Source organism: Anser brachyrhynchus, assembly GCF_964034855.1.
Source record: "Anser brachyrhynchus genome assembly, chromosome: Z".
Lineage (NCBI taxonomy): Eukaryota > Metazoa > Chordata > Aves > Anseriformes > Anatidae > Anser > Anser brachyrhynchus.
Genome location: NC_137697.1, coordinates 78,326,333 through 78,347,544, shown reverse-complemented (window position 1 = coordinate 78,347,544; position 21,212 = coordinate 78,326,333). Strand labels below are relative to the sequence as shown.

The 21,212-nt window shown below is 40.8% G+C and overlaps 2 protein-coding genes across 11 annotated transcripts in view; one reads left to right on the top strand and one right to left on the bottom strand.

Annotated features, from left to right (window-relative positions):
- Window positions 1–2,069, top strand: part of SKIC3 (SKI3 subunit of superkiller complex) — a 48,923-nt gene extending 46,854 nt beyond the window's left edge. For all 5 annotated transcript variants that reach the window (XM_080573715.1, XM_080573712.1, XM_080573713.1 and 2 more), the window contains one exon: window positions 1,171–2,069. In XM_080573715.1, the coding sequence (XP_080429841.1) occupies window positions 1,171–1,248 (78 nt within the window). In that variant the 3' untranslated portion in view covers window positions 1,249–2,069. The remainder of the gene's footprint in view (window positions 1–1,170) is intronic.
- The window catches only part of FAM81B (family with sequence similarity 81 member B), a 34,704-nt gene continuing 15,223 nt past the window's right edge, over window positions 1,732–21,212 (bottom strand). For 2 of the 6 annotated variants that reach the window (XM_080573716.1, XM_080573718.1), the window contains exons 3-8: window positions 21,051–21,169; window positions 17,084–17,234; window positions 14,896–15,002; window positions 11,010–11,142; window positions 8,913–9,108; window positions 1,732–6,240 (exon numbers count right to left, since the gene is read on the bottom strand). In XM_080573716.1, coding sequence (XP_080429842.1) covers window positions 6,119–6,240; window positions 8,913–9,108; window positions 11,010–11,142; window positions 14,896–15,002; window positions 17,084–17,234; window positions 21,051–21,169 — 828 coding nt within the window. In that variant the 3' untranslated portion in view covers window positions 1,732–6,118. Of the gene's footprint in view, window positions 6,241–8,912; window positions 9,109–11,009; window positions 11,143–14,895; window positions 15,003–17,083; window positions 17,235–19,628; window positions 20,497–21,050; window positions 21,170–21,212 lie in introns of those variants that run through there. The other 4 variants (XM_080573717.1, XM_080573719.1, XR_013943431.1 and 1 more) reach the window with 3 other exon arrangements.

Below are 21,212 nucleotides of genomic sequence, written 5' to 3'. Positions count from 1 at the left end.
CCCATCTGGAACAGTGTGGTATGCCTTAACCCAAAAGATCTGAGCAACAGCAGGCTATACTTTCTGTACTTACAATTTTTATTATATCTGTGATAGTACCTTTTTTTTTGCTCATAGTAAATGGTACATTATTTTTTATTCAGAGTGCTCTGCAAATTGATTTGGTCAAATTCACAAATTTGCAAAGTGATGTAAAAAGAGGTGGTTAAATTTGGCTTGTAATTGGAATCACTTTGCTTACTCAAATTCGGAACATTCTCTTAGTAATCTGAACACTCCTTCCAGTGTGATGATGGGCTCTTTTGTTCTGGATAACACTGAAATGTTGAATCATTAACAAGATCAAACATTAAGTAGGTGTGGCATTGGTAAAAATCTATGCACAGACACAGAGCTTCATTTAAAAAAAAAAATAAATTAATTCTTGTGTTGGGATGATCCTGAAATGATCTCCTTATACTTGCTTCTGCAAAGTCATCTGTACTCTCTACCAGTGAGTAAAATACAAATAATGACTAGAGTTAATATTTACTTAATTCTACTTAATGTTTATCATTTTAAATATGTATGATGTAACTAGATTACAAGAGAAGTGCCAGAAGCTTATAAAGATGTGTGAACATTACGCTGTCAGGGGAGATATTTTAACTAGTAGAAAAGTTTGCAAATATGACGTGGAAAGTAAACGGTGAAAGGTTAAATTTAAGAGGCAAAGGAAAACCTTGGCAGTTTTATGTAAGTAGGTGCACAGAAAGCTTCTTTTTGACAAATTTAGATTTATACAAATGCTGTAGCAGGGAACAAGTGTGCATTGGCAGGGAGATGGGCCTCAACCAGCTCTGCTTGTTTCATTGCCAGCAGGGAACTTACTTACCAAACTCACTTTCAGCCTCAAGTAACAAATGATGCTACTGTAGTGCATTGCAAGTCACTACATGTTTAGCGGGTGACTAGAGAGTGGATTGTGGTTTTTTTGTTTGTTTTTAAATGAATAATGTTTTAAGCAAGCTGATGTGTAATGTTCATGTTTCCTATCTGGACTTAAGGGTTACTTAAATCGCTGAGGGAAGCTAGGTAGCAGAAATTAAAATGCATTTGAGATTTCCAGTAAAATATACCAACACTAAACTTACAAAATTCTCAAATTTTCATTGTTTGATTTCCTTGTAGGTACTTGTAGAAAATGCCAAAGCTAATGGAGATGTTAGAGCTCTGGAACTAAACAAGAAATTGTCATCAAGTGCCTAGGATGTACTATCTGAAGTGGAAAATCTTCTGCTTAAGCAACTTAATCAGGCCATCCTTCAGGAGTATATGTGGTTTGGGCTTTTTTATTTGTTTGTATCCGGTTTTGTTACTTGTTGCCTCAGCTGCAGCTTTATCCTTAGTTTCACTTTTTCTTGAACTCAAGATTTTTTTTTTATTTTTTATTTTTTTGACATGGGTCTCACCATAAAATACATTTGGCTTGAAGGGAGAACCCTGAATTTTGTTTTTGTTTCCTTCCTCACTAAAATGTCAGTACTGCTTGCAATGGGGTCTACTTGTTTTCTATTTACCCCTTGGCCACACACAAAGAAGTACAATATTAACTGCATTGGCAGTGATGCAAGGTTGAAAAGGTTTCTACTTTTTCTTTTTTCGTGGAACGGAGTGTTACTAGCTAATTAACAGCAAACTTTTCTTCCCTCACAAGTATTATAAAACATACAGACATTTAAAATGCCTCTATTTCTTCAACATATTTTGTTTTGATGTCAAGACCCAAATCCACTTGGAATTTGATATGTGGTGTCAGTTTATATGCTTTTTTTTTATCTTTTTTGTTAGCTAGCCTTAACTGCAGCAGTGTATCCTTGACTGCAGGCTTCAGTAAATGTTCTCATCAAGAAAAGCTTGTGATCATCAGGGACAGGGTCGTATTTATAACTGTGTATAACAGGCTCTATTTATGTCTTGTTAATTCTGCTGCTGGCTGCTTAATAGGATGAATCATGACAGTGGTTCTTAATACGTGATGTTATTTTGCCTTGATGTACATGAAAATAAAAAAAATAATAAAGCAGTGATTCTAATCTGTTAGTGTTACCATTAGCGATTTTCAAGCTGTTGACAAGAGAGTCACGATAGCTGTCCATTCCTGGTTTATAATTTCTGTGTGACATTATGTCTAGAAAAGTCTTAGAATGGTGAATATCCCGTATTAGAGGAGAGCAGGCACTTCCAAGGCATGCAGCGTGCTGCTGAAATAGTGGAATTAGATTGAATTCACAGCTGGTTTCAGGACCACTTGCATCTGGCTTAAAGAAAGTGGGATGCTGAGCTGGGGTGAGGGATAACTGAGGCCCCCACCCAGAACATCTTGGCTACCAGTCACGCACAGTGATGCATGGAAAGCAGGCGGGAGCCACAGGCTTGCCACTGTCATTTTTAAGCCAGAAAACTAAGCTCAGTAGGCTGGATTTTCTGCTCTGTGGAGGTGAGCTCTCTGAATGGCAAGAATCCCTCCTCGTCTCCCACACTTTCGTTCTCCCACCCATCTCATTGCAAAATACCTTACTCTAAAAAGATTTTTTTGATTAAATTTAGATTGTGGTTGCCTTCACAGCCTGCTCACATAGTCTAGAATTATCATTAACTGCGAATATTAAAAGAGAATGTTGGAAAAGCCAGACTCGTGACTCTCAAAACTAGCTGTAACTTTTTTTAGCTCTCTGCTATTAATAGCCTTAAGGGTTACAGCCTGTAGTTCATATCCCTGTGTATGGTTTTGGTATTTATGCCTCCCACTGTAGTGGTGGGAGAGCCATGATATCCAGCCTGATGACAGTGCAGTAAGTGGCTGCGTTCCCTTGTTTTTAATGCGTTAGACAGAAATGCTTCCACTTGAGCCTATGCTCGGCACCAAATCTTTCTAACACCTAGGAGAACAAAAGACAGCAGGCCGGAGAAACTGGCTTAAGTAACCATCAACTGAATATTCTGTGTATTTAAAATAAGCAGAAGGAAAAAAAATCAGTGTTTTCTTCCTTCAGAAGACCATGAAGTCAATAACTTTTGCAGTGATCAATGACGAACTCTTTGAATAAGAAAATTAAACAGCCCAAAAGCATATTACATGCCCTGTAGGAAAAAAAACAGCACATATCTCTACCACCTACTCAGTGAAAAGCATTCAGGGAGCTTGAGTTTAAAATTAAGCTTCTGTAAAACCAAACAATATGAGGTAAAAATCTTGCTCTCCTCAATAATGTGCAGCCTCTACAAAATCAGTACTCATAGAAGGCGTGCTGTACCACTGAAAAAATGGGTGAATTCTTGGGGGTTGAGACAGCCCCATATTTTATACTATTGCAGAGCTCAGCTTTGGAATTCAAAGTACTATACAAAGGCACATAAGCATTGTTGAAATGAAGAACTGAGAGCTGGTTATGAATTTCACTGACTGGAACGCCATACATTTGGCTGCTACTAATGTAAAGGAAGAAAAACATACCCAAATTATACTTTGTTTTATTATGTTGTCTTACGCTGAAGGCAGAATGGAATGAGATTTACTGAATCTCAAGGTAGAACTTCTGATTACGTCAGTTGTGAAGAATTTTGTATGCTTACATTTCTTTTTACATAAATGTGAGAGAGAAAAGCTTGCTTGTGAGAGTTTTGCTTACTTGGGTCACTCATTTGTTTCATTCTCTGTACTTCTTTTGCTAATGTGGATTTCTTTTCAACTCTTGGGTTTCTCTTAAAATGGTATCGTGAAGTACAGTGGGTAATAACATTAATTTAAAGTAGTCTTGCCTAACCCCTGAGAGTTTTAACACAGCCACAAATGTTTACTTCTGTCTTTCAGATAGTTTTGTGTGATAGGAAAGTTTTGCTTTGATGAGCATCTTTCATCTCTAAGAATACTTAATCAATTTAATACGTAAACATAAAACTGGAGAACTGTTTTAAAGATGCACAAATGCAACTTTACAATGAAAAGTTGCATCCACAGTCTTGCAGTCCAGTTGAATGTGGTCATGGATGTCTAGAATTTAGCTATCCTTTTCTCCCAATTAATTTGCTATCTATTGAATTAACAGCTGACGGTTGAATAACTTTTTACTGTTCTCAGGGATCATTCTGAGTTTGGTCACAGTAAGCTGTAATAAATACCGAGATAATTCCTTTATGTCACTCAAACAATAGCAATGCTCCGAATATATATTCCTGTATGAACTTAATTTATAATTGTACCCCCAAGCCCTTCTTGTAGAATCACATAAATCGGTATTTAGGTAAAGCAACATTTGATGGTGGCATATTCCCACATGAAGGAATGGGTAATTAGGAAACATGCAGTAATAGTTCTGTCCTTTCGTCTGTTCCAAGGTTAGACTCTGAAGGTTGTCTTGTTGTTGGGTTTTGTTTGTTTTTTTTTTTTGTGTGTGTGTGTGTGTTTTGGTTTTTTTCTGGGTGATTTTTGACACCACTTGCTTTCAGAAACACATTCATCAGTAACCTTGCATTTCGTCCTTTTGCTGCTGCTCAGCAGCCAACGTACACAGTGTGGAGGCAATACACCAAGCCACACCGACTACCGCTTCTCTGGCAGACAAGTACACGGGTGAAAAATTGCAAGAGTGGCTAGAACAAAGTAGGGGAAGGTTGTGAGGCTGCCCTGTACCAAATGTCTTGCTGTGCTGTGACTGCATTGAACGACTTTAAGACCCCATACATAGTCTACAGTGAAGGCAAAGCACCCTTTAATGGACAGAATATGAAGCGGCACTAAAATATGAATTCACAGTAGCTCAATCTGCTGCTTATTATTAGGAGTTTGATGTTGCTGATTTCCTACTGCACGTAGAAAATGTGACAAATGCAGATCAACCCAAAGCTCTGCTCCGAAAAGTCAGGCCTCAGTGAAAATGCAGAAATATTGTGACTTTGGTTGCTGGTTTGTTTGTTTGTTTGTTTTGTTTTGTCAAGAAGGGATCATTTTCTAGGATTTTTTAGTTACTGGAGAAACTTTTAACACACCAAAGTTTCTCCCAGCAGGGGCGAACATGATTAATTACTGAAGTAGAGTTCCCTACTGACTGCATCAATTCAGTTTCAGAAACCATGCTGTGCAGGTTTGGCTTCTTAAGAGAAGCCACCTGGAATCTGTGGTTTTGAGAAACCTCTTTTTCTGTAGAGCAAGAAGCACAAGAGCCTTGAGAAGGGAGGTTATCTCAGTCTTCTTGAATTTCCGTCTCTTAGAGACGGATGGTGTTAGGCCTTCGGGTAACAAATGTTACAGTGTAAAAGTTCATTTTTCTATTGCAATTGCACCATGACTGCCTTATTTTGCCTCCTTGCTAAAGAACTCCTACTAGCCTCTGTTGGGAAATTACACTGATATGTTCCTTTTGCTCTACTCCCATTTTTTTTTCCTTATTTACAGATTTCTTTTCTTGTGTTTTTGGGTTTGCTTGTTTTTTAAGTAAAGCAAAATTCATGATGTCAGTTACATTTTTGTGTACTATCCTGCTAACCACCACTTCATTTAGTAAAACAGAAGAGATGAGAAATAAGCCTTCTTAATAATGCATCTGCTAACAATTAACTTGCATTTTAGCACACTTGTACCTGATTTATTAGCTACTTTTAATGATCCAGTAAGTTCTTAGAGTCAGTCCAAGTCATGCATCAGTACATATTCTGATGCCACATTTCATAATGTTATTGCTACCTACACACTGGAGCTGGAGGAATGTGCTAGGGCTGATTTTAGTGCTTACACCAATCTAAAACCAATATGGCTTATGGCAGGACTGGGCTCACACTGCTTAAGGACTGAGTAGTAGGTTTCTTAAAGTCCTTTAAATAGCATGAATAGCAGAATTCTAAAGTCAGTCCTTAAAAAATCATGCACTTTTTATTGTGAAATTGATATTAAATGACTGTTAGTTTTACAGAGCTGTTATTTTTGTGTCTGCGCAATGTGATAAGTCAGAAGAACGCCCTGCAGGGACAGGGGAAAACAAAGGTGGGTGTGTCTAAAGACTGCTTCTTTTAATCCAGCTACGCTTCTCACTGGAGAGAGCACCTGCAAGTGTTGATAAGGATTTGCTTTTGGAGTTCATTCTTATGGGAGGTCACTTGCTTTGTCTCTTCGAGTGTCTTTCTGAATCTTCTTTTTTTCAAGCTTCAGCTTTGTGTTCTGTATTTGTTTGAGCAGCTCCAGAGACTCATGAATAGACTGAAATCCTGGTAGAAGAATAGGAACAATTAATTAAATAGTGGTTGCTTTCAATACACTAAGAGATTCTGTTTTTTTCTTTGCAGAGGTTTCTGACCCACATGTAATTCAGAGCACATTAAACCCAATCTATTTATTTCATCATTTTACTGATTACCACAGACATGTATTAGCAGCTTAGGTTGCAAACTCCTTGCTATAGGATTAGTGTCTTCCAATGCACTGGACAATACCAAGCATGATAGAAGTAAACTGTAACTGACATATTTGTGGTCTGGAGTTAAGAAAATGCTATGTCTGTGTTTAAAACCAAGGGTACTGTTAGTTTTTGAAGCGTAATGTTCTTCTGCTGAGCACTGATTTTTATTTTATTTATGTATTTGAGTTTGCAGTCCTTATTTTGAATCAGACACTTCCGTCAATGTGCTTGGTAGCAGTGCCTGTAAGTACAGGTATGTGTGAGTGACCACATTTCCGCAGCACCCTTGGAGTCTGCAGACTGCGTTTAAGTACCTGCCCAGCACATCTTACCTATCTTGTCCGTCTTACAGTCTCACAGCTTGTAGCCAGCTGTGCGATTTCTGCTGGCCTGGCATCTTACTGAGAGAAACTCAGCACCTGCAATCAGATAACCAGCCGATGTGTCGAAGGCAATAAAATGGCAAGGTGACCAATTTCAGGAAAACAGATGTAGGCACGGCTGATCTGCAGTCTGCGCACCTGCAGGTAGAAAGGTTTGTGCCATGGACCTCCAAGAGCTGTAGCCACTATGAATAAAAATTATATTTCATCTGAGATGGGCGCTGTTTTTTCATACACAGCTGGGAGAGTGGGAGCTCAGCTTCACTTGCAATGTGTGCTTTGTATATAGCTATAGAAAAGAAATGGGAGTGTGCAGACTTTTTTTTTTTTTCTAAAAACAGAAGTACAGAGCACTTTTATTGAGCCATAGTACAATTAAACATTGTTGGTAAAGAATGGAAAATTAAGCTGCTGTTAGGTAGCTGTTTCCATTTTGCAGTAACTTTCAAGTTACAACACAGTAATGCTTTGCATTTGTCCAGCATGTCATATAGGTGTTTACTTCTTAGCAAGAAAACTGACTAACAGTGGATTAAAATTAATTCTTGTCCTCTTTTTTTTTTTTTTAAAAAAGTGCTTATAGTAACATGACAGTTCATTACTTTTTTTTTTTTTTGGAACACTTGTTTATCATGGATTAATTTTGACACTGCTACACACTAGATAGCGTTCAATGAAATCACTGCAGAGGGTTTAGAATTTTATAACTTCTGAACATGTCTGATTTCCAAGATGCTGGTCTGTGCTAAAGCCCAAGAAGCTGTTGAGGCCATTTATAAACTGCTTCTGTGCCCTTCATGCTGCTCTGCACCTCTTCAGTGGCCTTTTCTTCCCCTTTTGGGGGATCAACCCCTGCTAGACCGCTGTGGGAAGGAGGAATCCTTGGACTTGAGGTTAGGGCAAATAAGGCCAAAGTTCTGTGTAAACAGATCTCTTCTGTGGCCAATTTCTATAGGCAAGAATCTGAAGTTAAGAACTCTTGCTAACACACCAGAATATTATATTCTCAAATTTCTTATCCACAGCATTCTTTGGGATGCTGTCTTGTGCTTACTGGGGTGAACTTGAGCAGTCAATCCTTCCTGTGCCAAGCTCCACAAAGACCTCAAGGCTTGGTTTGTTACAGCTTTGGAGCCAGGCTCGTAGGTGGGCTGCGGAAAATGAAGGAATTGGAACTGAACGAAGGAGCTGGGGTCCTAGATCACAGACAGCTCTGGCGATGAGAACCAGATGCTTGAGTTTCGAGTGAGAACATGTAAGATGTGAAGCACTTGTGTAATGACTTTCAGCCATCTGTTCCCTTGGAGAGATGGGCTGAGTGATTTTTCGGATAACCCGACATTTCCGTTTTGTTTCCATTATCAGCTGCAAGTAGATGGTATTGCAATGGACCGAGTGACGCAGGGTAGTTTATGGCAGGCAGAATCGTCCTTTTGAAAGCCTTGTGCTTTGTGCCAGGTAAAGGACTTCTAATTGCTGCTGAAGGTTGAAGAGCCAGAACCAGCTCAGATTGGTACAGTGCTCATGTTCTCAGAATTACGTTCGAGGTGACCGTACCTATAAGAAGCAGCCACCGTGCATTCAGCAGTGTTATCCAAATGCTTCCCCGTTCATTTCTGTAAAGTGTGGCCCGCGGCGGGTATTTGTTACATATCCAGGGGCCTCTTTCTCCAGTTATTGTTAGCTGAGAGTGGGGCATAAAGGATGGAAATGATAGAGACCACCAAACACGTTCACGGGAGCAGAGCCCGTGGGAGAAGGCAAGACTTGCACCTCCCAACTAAGGTTAGTGACCCCATGAGTGGAAGAAATAAGTACTCTAAAATATTTGGAAAGCAGGTTGTGAAATTGTCTTTTAAGTGTTCTTGCCATCAGACCCCTAGGAAAAGAAAGCAGCCGTGTGTGAATGTCGTGCTGGCTGCTGGCGGTGCAGGTAGGCTGACCCAGACACGTAGAAATGACACCTCGTTAACTGGGGCCCAGGAGAGAGAAAGTCCTGTTAAGGTCTTTCTCCCTTTACTGGAAAGTTATTTTCTGCAGCAGTAAGTTACCGTACAAATCTATTTAAAAAACGAACTACATTAAAGACCATTCTCACCTGATCTGTATTCATTCTGGATTTCCTCAAGCTCCTTCCAGATCCGTCTTTCAAATCTGGTGATTCTTGCGTGCAAGTTGTTTTCATCACTTCTCATCTGGCTCAACTGTTGTTTGCATTTCTCTGGTTTCTCTGCTTGTTCTAGCTTTAGTGACAGAAGCAGAAGCTTTTCCTCTATTTTCTTCTCTGCCGCTTCCTTTAAATGCATAGAACAAGTTCACGGTAAGATGCTTTAGGTATGCCCACCGTTAACCTGACACCTGGCATCCTTGAATTCAGTCAGTTTTGCTGCCTCATCCCAAGGGCAGCAGCACTGCAGGAGCGCAGGTGAGTTCTGATATCCTGGAGGGAATGTCAGTCCTCTCCTCCCCAACAAACTGCAACTGGGGGAAAAGGCTGGGCCGGGACAGAGGTGATCTTATCATTTTATTTATTCTTTTATTTTAAATCCGGGGATGCACTTCGCAGCACCAGACTGGGGGTTCAGACGAGCCGATTTCAGGTTGCTTTCAGGTTGCACTAAGCTCTGGCGCCAGTATACCATACCCTGCTCAGACACCTGGAGTAAGGAGAGCGAGCCCCACGCAGCTGGGTCAGGAGGTGACCAGCAGTCCTCTCCCTTTGGAGCCCAGCATGGCTCTTGAAGGCCACGTCACCTCCCTAGAGACAAGCTGATGCTTGAGCTGTGCAGTTGCCCACCCCCTTTCCTGCCCATCACGTTGCACCGAGACCTCTGCCCAACTCCTGATTTGGCCATCGCTGGTCAAAACGGGCAAAACCCTCGGGTCTTCTGCGGCCCTTGCGGCTCGGAGACTCCTGTAAGCCCAGGGCAATGCCAGGCTCTGCCTCTCAGGGAAGATATCTGCAAACCCGGCAGGCTTGTTTGAACCTGAACAGGGCTTAGCGTGGTGCTGAAAACATACTCTGAGCACCCAGGGGCTGAGCTGTGTTTTTTTTTTCTGGGAGGAGATGCCCAGGGGACCACTGGCTGCTCCACAGCACTGCATTCACACAACAGTAATTGCTCTCCTTATTATTCAGTCTGTCAGGAGGCGGCTTTGGGAGCTTTAAGTCCTCTTAACACCACGTTGCTTGGCACTATGGTCTCCCAGAGGAAAGAGTAACCCTGTATAATGGGTGTGTTTTATCAAAAACACTCAAAAACTGTATTGGTGGAGGAAGTGGATTCTACTGGTAGCTGTGAGAGAGTGCCTGAAAGGTCAGAAACATTTCTAGTATGTGCCTTTACCAAGTGTTGGTTGTATTGAGTACTAGAGATCATCAAGCAGAATAAATGGAGATTAAAGTTCAAGGGTGTTTTAGTTCTCTTTTGCTCCTCGATGTGGTCTTTGATCAGCGATCTTAATCCTGGCACTGAGACATGGTGGTCATATTTTAATCAGTTTTGAACTCTGAAGCTGAGCGATCTGCATATATCAAAGGAGGGAAAGCTTTTAAAGCTGTGGAGGAATTAATTAAAAGGCATTGGTCCGGTGCCAAGCACTAACTGCTGCTGTGGAATCCAAACTGGCTGCATTTTGATATACCAACTGCGGTATGGCGATGGGCTGCCTATATTTAAAACCAGGCAGAATTTGCATAGAAGATCCCTTACTATTCTCAGCTTGTCAGTGAACGAAAGCCTGATGTTCAGTGGTGGCACTGATGCTCGTTCTGAGGCAGGAAACCACCGCTGTGGGGTACATTGGGATTACATGAACGTGAAGAGTCACCATAACCACGGAAAAGTGCATTTCCCAGGTTGCTGGGAGTTTTGTCAGAGATACTAAAAAACCACTTGGACAAGCCCCAAGCCCTGCCTTTGCTACCGGCCCTGTTTGAGTGAGGAGTTGAACCTCATGGTCTCCTGATATCCCTTCGAAATAAATTATTCCTCAACTACATGGTTTCCATAGCTCATCATTTTGCTGGCCATGTCCCGAGGCACCCGGGCAATTCCATTTTTTCCACTTGATCTCATTTCTTCTGTTGGTTTTGTTGGGATCAAGGTTTTGGGAGAGGTGCTTCGTGCTCTCCGTCCTGGGAGCCCCACGAGCCAGCCCCATGCCCGGGGGGTGCTGTGGAGGAAAGCCTTACCAGCCTGTCCTTCATCGCATTCAGCAGCTGGTGCCTGTGCTGGGCTTGGTCTTCAGAGCGTGTCAGCTGCGCTTCTGTCCACTTCTGCTGGTGCTGCATCTGATCTTTGAAGTCACTTAGGATGCTCGTCAACCTGAAATTATGATTATTTTTTTATTTATTTTTTTTTTTTAGCAATGAGACTTAAGGTTTAGTCAGTAATATGGGGGAGTCTTGACTCATTTGAGTAAATTAAGTTACTCCAAACCTCCTCGGTAGTTTCCCAAGAAGGCCTAAGCTCAATTATTTTATTAATCCTTAACTTGGAGGTTGTGCATACGTGCCAAAATGGGATTTCTCCAGTGCAGTCTAATTCAGGAAAATACCCAAGGACTGAAAAACGTGGATTTCCAACTTGAATGATCTTTATTTGAACCGAGTGAAGAAACCACACTGTCCCACTGGACACCAGCTGTGTAGCTGAGCATCAGGGTGAGCAGCCAAACCCCTTGTGGTCTGAAAATCAAGTTCATAAGGATCAAAGAAGTTTGTGAGTAAAAGTTTACAAATACAGTGCGGTTGCCTTTGAACCAGCAGCTGGACAGGAATGTGAAGGCCCCCCCCAGCGCAGGCGGCACCTGGAGACATGGCAGGCCAGAGAGACCAACAAATGTCACTCGGACCAAATATACAAACTCTCAGGCTAGAGAACTGCTTGTTTTAGACTTCGCTTTTCTCATGCTGCAGCTTGTAATTTATAACATGAGCCATGACAAATGTAGGTCCAAGTTTAGTCACAGATCTAAATTTTCATACTTATGCCAGTGACCTGAGTTCACGGAAAAAAATAATGCGGTTGTATCAATTTCTAACACATACTGTCATGCAAACTGTGACCACTTGAAATTTACTTGGGCTGAATTACAGATCAACTGCTTGGCAACACTGTAGAAACCAACAGTAAAGAGCAGGATTTTATAACCAGACTTCATGCTTAAAATACTTGTAATACTTAATAGCACTTTTGAAAAGGGTGTTTGAGTGAAATAGTTTTTTTTTATACCAAAGGGATTGATAAAAATTTTGCATCAGTCTAATGAAGTGATAATTACCATCAGCAGCCAGTGTAAATGTGCGAAACAAATTAATGATAACAGAATTTCCCTAAGTGATACGTGTCTGCAGTTTGTTTGCTACGAATAGTGTCTTACCAAGATTGTGTACACAAACAGCTGTTAGGCCAGTTTATTACTCATTTTAATAATTCTAAGGTTTGTGGTTGTTTTTTTAACAATAGAAATTTGAAATATTGATTTTGTCATTTATAGCCCTAGCATGCATATACGAACATGCACACACTTTACTTCCTGGAGTGCTAGCCTTTGCTTTTGAGAAAATAAAATGATATTGTGATATAGACCGCTGTTCGATCTGTGTGGTTTATGGCGGGTAGGAGAGGTACAATGAGCCTTCCTCAGACCTAACAGAGTGAGCCACCCGGCTGGAATAGTACAAGTTGCCATCTGAACCCTGCTTTGCACAGGGCTGGTAGGGATGGAGTTAGGGCTCTGTCGAAGCCACTACTACCTGCCCTGAGGTTATCGACAGCAAACTTGAGGTCAGTAAGCAAGCTGATAATTGCAAGAGTTGTAGTTCTGCTCAGCCAGTGGATCAGGAAATAACAGGGCTGGTACCTCGTCAGATAGACCTTTCGTTAATAGTTAATCATAGATTTTTCATCCTTGAGGCATAAAATGAGGTACGATGATGCTGTTTTTGTTAGCACTATTGAAAAAAATGTGATCAATATCATTTTAATTGGTAAAGTGGAATTAAGCATGTATGACTATTGATGGTCAATTTTGTTCAAAGGTTCAAAATCAAATTCTCTGTGGGGAGTAATATATGCAGTTGGCATGTGACTTTGGTCTGCGTGCTCTGGACTTGGGAAAGAAGGAATTAAAAGGATTTAAACTTAAAAATGAATTATCTGAGAGCAGTGTTTAGGCAAGTTGGAAAACGTGGCAAAAACGTGATGGTTAAGCAGCACCCCGTTTTGCTCCACTGGAACGCTTCTTAAATTGCCATCCCTCCCACGTGGAGCTCACACAATTACATCTCAGGGGAGTGAGAGAGACCGCAGATTTACCATAGTCTCTGGTCCAGCAAATCTCTGAAATATTAATAAGGGGATACTTGTGGGTATTTAGTAAGAGCATACTCCAGCAGCGCTACAATAAATTTTCATGCATGAGACTAAATCTATTGACGAGTGAGCTGGCTTTGTACAGCTATTCCTAAGCTAACTGGCCTGGAGAGATAAGCATCCAGTCCCCTGATGGCAAAGGTCCACATTACCTAGGGAGTCCTGAAACACTTTAAAAATTCATCAGGTTTTCAATAACAGTATCAGTTTGCTCTTCCACAATACAACTGCCAGACTGCAAAAACTGGTTGGGGACAGCTGCGTGTCAGTTGAAGAGGCAACTCCGGGCTTCAAAGCTGATCCAAACATGCCAGCTTGTAAGTGGAAGCTCCAGTCTGTTCCAGCAAAAGAGGTTAAATTTAATTTCAGCTCTTTAAAAAGTAAGCATAAATCTGGTAGAGTTTTAAAGGTGCGATATGGGAGAAGACAGACATATTTCCCAAAGAGCATGCTATTTTAATTAAATATGATATTAACTGGAATAGAATCTCAGCATTTTGATAAATAAGCCTTTTGGATTTCACGTTAAAAGACAGACTGCCAGTACATCTCAGTGCCTTGAAAGCCATCCCTTTCAAGCTTCCTATTTCTGTTGACAGTTTCAGTAATCTCTAATTAACTTTTGAGAAACTCAGCATTTACTTCAATTCAGTTTTCCAGTTTCCTCCTTTTCTGGCATTGTTCCCTTTTTCTTTCCGTCTTATTTTGCTTTTATTTCCTGTTCCTCTCACTTTGTCTTGATTCTCATTCTCTGTTCTCCGTCCCTCTGTAATTCTTCTTTTTTTATTTCCCCGCTTTAATTCATTCCCCATTTTAGCTGCTATTTCCCCACTGATCCCTATTTCTTTTCCTGTCCTCTTGACAGGAACATTTTTGTGTTTAAAGCTCTAGCATATTTTTAACTCTGAATGCAATTCAGATAAATCATCATTCAAATACCTCAACATTTTAAGGAGTGGGTCTATTCCCTCTGAAATACTGTTATTGCAGTATTGTTATAATTAGATTTTCACCTACTTGTGCTGGTTCTGCTTTTGAATGCTGGGCTGTTCTGCATTGTTCTGGATATGGATGCTGCATACTTTCATTCATTGCATCCCTCAGTGGAGCTCCCTCCACTCTAAAACTCATCAAGTTTAAAACGACACTCTAAAAGTACTTTTGCAGCTAGAATAGGAGAAATATCCCTCATAAGAAGGAAACAGTAAATTACAAATCCAAGGGCACGTGAAGCTGTGCAGCTGCTTCAGCCCTTGGCTCCATCCCTGGCTTGTCCCTGCCACCTCCCTCCGTCAGCAGCACCCCCACCCCTGGCTGCTCTCTCAGAAATGGGCAGACTGAGCAAATGCATAAAGAAAATGTCTTCTGCACATTAGGCAAGTCACAAATTAGCCGCAATTATAATGGTAAATAGCGTCTTTGTATTTGGTGCCTTTCTTTTAAGCGTGGAAAGGTAATTGGTTTCATACCTTTCTTCTTACAAGGTGGCATTTAGTGCCTCATTGTAACAATTAGCTTGCAAGACAAGGTACTTTCATTATGTATTTTCATTATTTTATAGCATAGATGTTCATTAACCTTCTCTTAGTGTTTTGAATGGATGTTAATTAATGGGTTTGTTTTGCTGTTTCATAGCAACCTGTTCATCACACTAAAGAATCCAGGGTGAATTATCATAATGAAAAACCCTCCATCACCTACTTGAAATCCAGAAGTTGCAATTTGTGATGTTGATCTCCCTGGACTGTCTTTAAATTTGAGCTTTCATCAGAGCTGGAAGTCTCTATCTTGCCTAATAGCTGCATTACCTAATGAGAGTTCAACAGAGAACACCTTTATGAGCCAGACTATAAGCACTTATATTTAAATATGTATTATGATTGCAGGAGCGGAAAAAAAACAACCAATCAACCAACCAACCAAAAAAAAAAAAAAACCAAAAAAACAGTTAACATGAAGAGCTCTGAACTCTCTCACAAATAATTACACTCAGCAAAGACAGACTTGAGCTCAAAGTCATCAGGGCTGCAAGACCAACCGAAGTCAAAGTCTTTGTGGAGACAGGCTTTGCCATTAAATTCAGGGATATTCACTTATTTATTGTTTCTGCACATTTGTATCCAGCATTAACTGGGTTCCTTCTCACCCGGAGCAGAGAAGGGAGAGGAGAGTCAGCATCTGTGGGTGACACAGAGGCCATGCCCGCTACGTAAAGGGACGCTGGATGCACAGATGTTTTTGGAAGGTGTAGGGCAGAGTGATGCAGGAGGCTGGGATCCACCAGAAACCCCTTTCTTGCATGGCCTCACCCTCCACGAGCTTCAGCAGCATAGCCTGGGCCAAGGCACTTGCTGCTGCATGCAGATGCTTGATCCCAAAGGGCAGTCTGACCTGACGGGCTTGTGACTCAGCCTGCCTTTCCCCAATTTATTAATAATTTAGAGGGGATGCTAAATCCCAGCGGTGTTCCTCAGTGATTTTACACTAAACGAGGCCAGAAAACACCCTGGTGAGAAGATGCCCTCAGCTCTTTGGTAGCTGTGGCACATCCATGTCAAAAGATTGCCACCAAAGACTCATTACGCTGTCTTGGTACCTAATTTCTTTGCAACAGAACGTGGCTCTTTTTCAGTTCTTTCCTTTGCTTCTGTCCTGCAGTCACATGAGAATAACTTTTCCCACTTCACCTGAGAAAGCATCACGCCTCGTGTCTATGCTGCTTTGTGTACCATGACTCTGACATGCACGTGCTTCATTCCCCATTCCCAGGAAAGAAGAACATTTGTACATGTATTCAGGGAGACAGACGTCCAAATAGTGCCTTATACTAGAATTCCAGGTAAAATACCTTCATTTAAACTGTCACGGGCATTTTTCCTTGTAGAATAGGATGCATGGATAGGCGAGGTACAAAATGACTGGAACGTGTCTTGTGCAGCAGAAGGCGAAGTCAAAATATGATAATGACTTTATACTGGATACCAAGTGCATGAGACTCTGCATGTCCCATACCTGCTCCCAGGCCCAGTCCCAGTGGGCACAGACAACATTTAGTTTGGAGCAGGAGCAGGGGAGTGTGTCATGCTGCATGCTCAGAAAGCCAAACCTCCCAGTGAAGTTGGACTCTTGCGAGATTTTATTGCTAATGCTCCTGATCCTGTCAGAGGATCTAAAACTGCTACTGGGTGCAGAGAACCTGTCACAAGAAGAGACCAGTTCAGAGGAACTGTATGCAGTAACAACTGTTATTTGTTGTTGGCTTATGCTTTCTATGGAGAAAAAGAAATAAAAATAAAATAAAATAAAATAATAAAATATAAAATAAAATAAAATAAAATAAAATAAAATAAAATAAAATAAAATAAAATAAAATAAAATTAAAATAAAATAAAATAAAATAAAATAAAATAAAATAAAATAAAATAAAATAAAATAAAATAAAATAAAATAAAATAAAATAAAATAAAATAAAATTCAGCGTTGTATTTTCAAAAGCTTTTGTGATACTGCCAACATGCACATGGAATTGGAGATGCTGGTTAGATGCCTTCCTGCCACCACCTTAAAACCGAAGGAAAACCAACTGAACTTTCCAGGTGCACTTAAAACAGAGTTGTAGTTTTTTCAAGGGTCATGTAAATTATGTTGAGAAACTGTAAAGGGTCGTTAATAATCTGAGTATCCCAAGTCCTATAATATTTGTATTATCTGTTATTAGTCTACATCTATTAAAAAGGCTACTTAATCTGTATTTTAAAAAAAAATAATAATCCTGTCATATAAACACTGTATCCGTTGTTAACGTTGGTCAGCAGAGGAGGAGAGGAAGCTCTCTGTATACCAATAGTCACCGCTCCTCAGGTATTTCACCGTGGGCTTCTGCACTCACCATCTTCTCAAAGCCGCTCACAGAATACTTGAGGGTAGAGTGAAGGCTGTAAATCTCCTTATCGATCTTCTGGACCTCGTGCCTGATAATGCTGATGTCTCCTGATAGCTTTGCGATACTTGCCTCGCATCTGCAATCAGAGACAAGAGATCTGCATGGAGACACGTGAGAACAGACAGCGTTGGGGAAGATCAGTTTGGGAGCCACTACAGGCAAAAACCTTTCTGTTTTATAGGAAGCATTTGTCACTTTGTATTTAAACTCCTCCAGGTGCATTCACCAAAATATCTTGTCGCATGTGAAGTGGACAAATAAAGGATTTGAGAGTGACAGCATTGATTAATAGCCAAGTGACTAAAATTCAGTGATCTTCCCTTTTCAGCTTCTGTCTTCATTGCACCTTTACACATTGCGTATGTACAATGTATACATACATATTTACATATATACTTTTTTTTTCCCACAAGACGAAGATTATTTTTGTTAGCTTATTTGTAAATATTCACATAACATTGTAAAAATATTCAAATTGAGCAAGAAGATGCAGCCTTGTGCTTCTGCACCACTCCTCTGGGAGGAGAGGAGTGACAGAGGCCCCCCCTGCACATCTGCCCCCCAGGAGCAAGCTCCAGTGTGAGCAGCATTAGAAACAAGATTATGTCAACAAATATCCTAATCGATTCAGCGTGTGCACTACATGAAGCACTGCACCTCTTAACATAAAAAAAAGGAATAGAAATTGAATAACAAAAACAACAAAGTTTTAAAATGCCAGAAAAATTATCCTCCAAAGAGGATAATTCACAGAATAAAGCCAGTGCTGTTGGCAGGTAAAGGGTGTCAAGAGAAATTGCGGCGGTTCAAATAAGACCGGCTTTCTGCCATTTCCTGATGATGCTGAGATATTGTGATACTCCTACAGTGCCTTCACATCAAGCAAATCGAAGAAGCTTCTGCAGACAACAGAGGCTTTGTACACGCACAGACGGAACGAGGCTGCCCTGGAGATGCAGCGTGGGATTAACGCGCCAGGGCTGGAGCAGCGGGGACCCCGTTGGAAGTGTGGCCACCAGACCTCATCTCCCCACGCACTGTGTCCGTGCTGTGCGTGGCATAGCCCTGTGCCTTGCTGTGGTTTGGTGGATTGAGTCCTGCAGTGAATGGGGTTCCCCGGGACTTGCTTAAATCCTGCTCTAAGCCACGGTTCATGTCGGAGATGTGCGGCAGCTTGCAGTGAGGTCCCAGTTTTCCAGGCACAGAAATGGAAGCTGGGAAGTGTGCAAGGAGGAGCAGGACAGATTGGGAAAGGTGTAGAAAAGCGCTCCTTTGAGATTTGTGTATGAATTAAAAAGAATAAAGTCTTAAAAGCCTCTAATGGTTGTACCAAAGGATTTAATTATAGGCAGGAATACAGCTGCCTGCTATAGATTCAAGGAGCTTTACTCTTCACAGTCATGGAAGGAGCAGTATATGTTGGAGTGTTTTATTTGGCAAAGTATTGCGTATTCTGAAGGGTCAACTAACTTCATGGGAATGCACCAACCTAGTACTAAGCTGGACTTTTCCTTTGAGTAACAGAAAAGTCCACAAGAAAAAGGAAGTATAATGTAAATGTCTGTGTAAAGTGCAATGTTTATTCAGTCATTTGTTGGTGAGACTGAAGAGAGGAGCCAGTGTTTTTAAGCAGTCAATATTTATAAGTGGTGCTTTCTTTTTTCAGTTGATTACCTTATTTTTGTCGCTCTAATACATGATCCCATTCCCAAAGGAATTATTGTTTCAATATATTTTACGAATTTAAACACAAATAAAAAATACAGCTGGTTTGAGATGTTAGCTGATGATGTTGAAGGCTCTTTTTTTCAGTCACAGCTATTTGACACATCGATGTTTACATGGTGTGGAAATGTAGTCAGAATGTCTCAGAGTCGATGGACAGCTGCCCTAGTATTTGGCAAGAGGTCTTTGTCTGTCTTTCAGGGAAAGACAGAGAGGGAGAAAAGAGTGACACAAATTGAATTATAAGAGCTAATCCACATTAATCCTTTACATGTGGCAGAAAACGGGGAAGAATCATCTGCCGTGAGAAAGAGCATCGGTCCACTAAGCTTTATTTCATCCCAGATACTCTTGGATTAAGGTTAGGCTGCAAATCAATAGGAAAACAGTCATTGCAAGTTTGCATTGGGAAGATTTCTATTAATTCAAAAAATGTGAAATATGCACCTTATGCCTCTAGCCACTCTGGGCTCTACTTGCTATACACAGCAATTGCTTATCCTGACTGAAGATCGAAGAAACATGAAGAACCCACATATACCGTATAAACATAAATGGGACCTTAAGACTTAGCTTCCATACTAAAAAGATGATGATGCTGTTGACTTCATGCGATGCTGTGGGTCCCCAGAGGAGCTCCACCTCCTTGTTGGATTTTTTCTTTGTGCAAGTGGAAGTGGGCCAACCTTTTTTTTTTTTTTTTTTCTGTCTCTCCAGATTTTTTTTTAATTTTTTTTTCCTGCTCTCCCTTCATGTGTTTGTTTTTTCTGCTGCAGGCCAGTGATCCAGCACAGAAAATGGGAGTGAGCCTCAGTGTACCTGGCAAGAGCAATAGGGAAATGCTGGGAAAGAGTAGTGAGACACATCACTCACTGAATATTACGACTGTGCCGAAAGCATATCGTCTGGAAAGTCTGCCCATCCGAATCTGAGAACAGCAAGAGAAAGAAAATCTTGCAGGATCTCCTCCTACTTCCTTCCAATGCTAATCAGACACAAGGTTAAAAAAAAACATTTTTTTTAAATTTTTTTTTTCCTGCCAACTGTGGATGTATTGGCTTCAGCTTCTAGTTTTGGATTCTCGAGACTTTCTTCATCAGTTTTGGAGTCCTTCAGCACCCTATGATTTTTTTCTCTTTCTCCCGGTAGCTATACATGGAAATGAAGACATCTCTGGATTTCGTTTTTAGAAACTATACATAGATGTGTACTTCTCTTGGCTGGAAATTTTCCTCATCCCACCATCACATTCCTGGTTCTTCTTTACACCGCATCAAGTTTTCACTTCAGAAAGAGAACTCTGGACCCAGCGCAGTATTCTAGTACCAATCTCTGTGCCAAGCACAGAGCTATCAAAATCTCCCTATTGATCTCTGGTCCAAGACCATATTCCTGGCATTTCTGATACTGCATCACTGTGAGAACCCACAGTCAGTTATATACCTAGCACATTCCCCAAACTTTTCAGGGAGCATTCACGAGTGGAGCACTCCCTCAATGGGTTTATAAAACACATTATTTATAAACCAGCCGCCAGGGTCCCTAATCCAGGACATTCTCTGATAACTGATGATTTGGTGTTATCTACAAATATCAGCAGTAGTGATTTTATATGAAAAGCATATCACTGGCCTCTGGAAAAACAAACAAACAAACAAACATTAGAAACATGCTGGTTCAAGGGGCTTTCTTCCTTAAAGGCAACTTTTTCCAATACATTAGTTTAGAGAGCTCCTAACCCATGTATTCCCTTGACATGACACAGCAGAGTTTTGTTTTCTCATTGTTTTAATCATATTATTTAAATGCCCCATGGAAGTCCACCTTCAAAGGAAGAAATCAGGTTTGCTCACAAAGCCCCACGTTCCAAGAGAAGAGGTGAAGAACCCTACACCACATCCTAGTGAAACAACAGGAAGGCTTCAACTACAACAGCTGAAGTCTAGCCAGACTGGGGAAGGATAAATTCTCCACAGTGTTAAGTGTGTGGTGAAGAATGAGACACGACAACATCGTTATTTTCCCTCCCTGGCTTGATAATTTTACTAACATGGAGAGTGCACAGCACAGATCTGGCCCTAAAATGGAGATATAAAATGAGTGCAAAGTACATTCACGCCTGCTCTGAACTTACTTTGCAGAAGCTGACTAACAGAGATGAAAAAGGGGGCTGTTGTTTATTCCTTACCTTACCACTCTTCCACGCAGGTCTCCAAGACTCTGGATGTATTTATGGTCCAGGTTTTGAACAGCAAAATTAGTTTGCGCTGTGGCACCATCCCTTGTTCTTATTTGCCTCTCCAAAACCTGTAGATTCAAGATCTTTAATGCACTATGGGTTTTCTACATT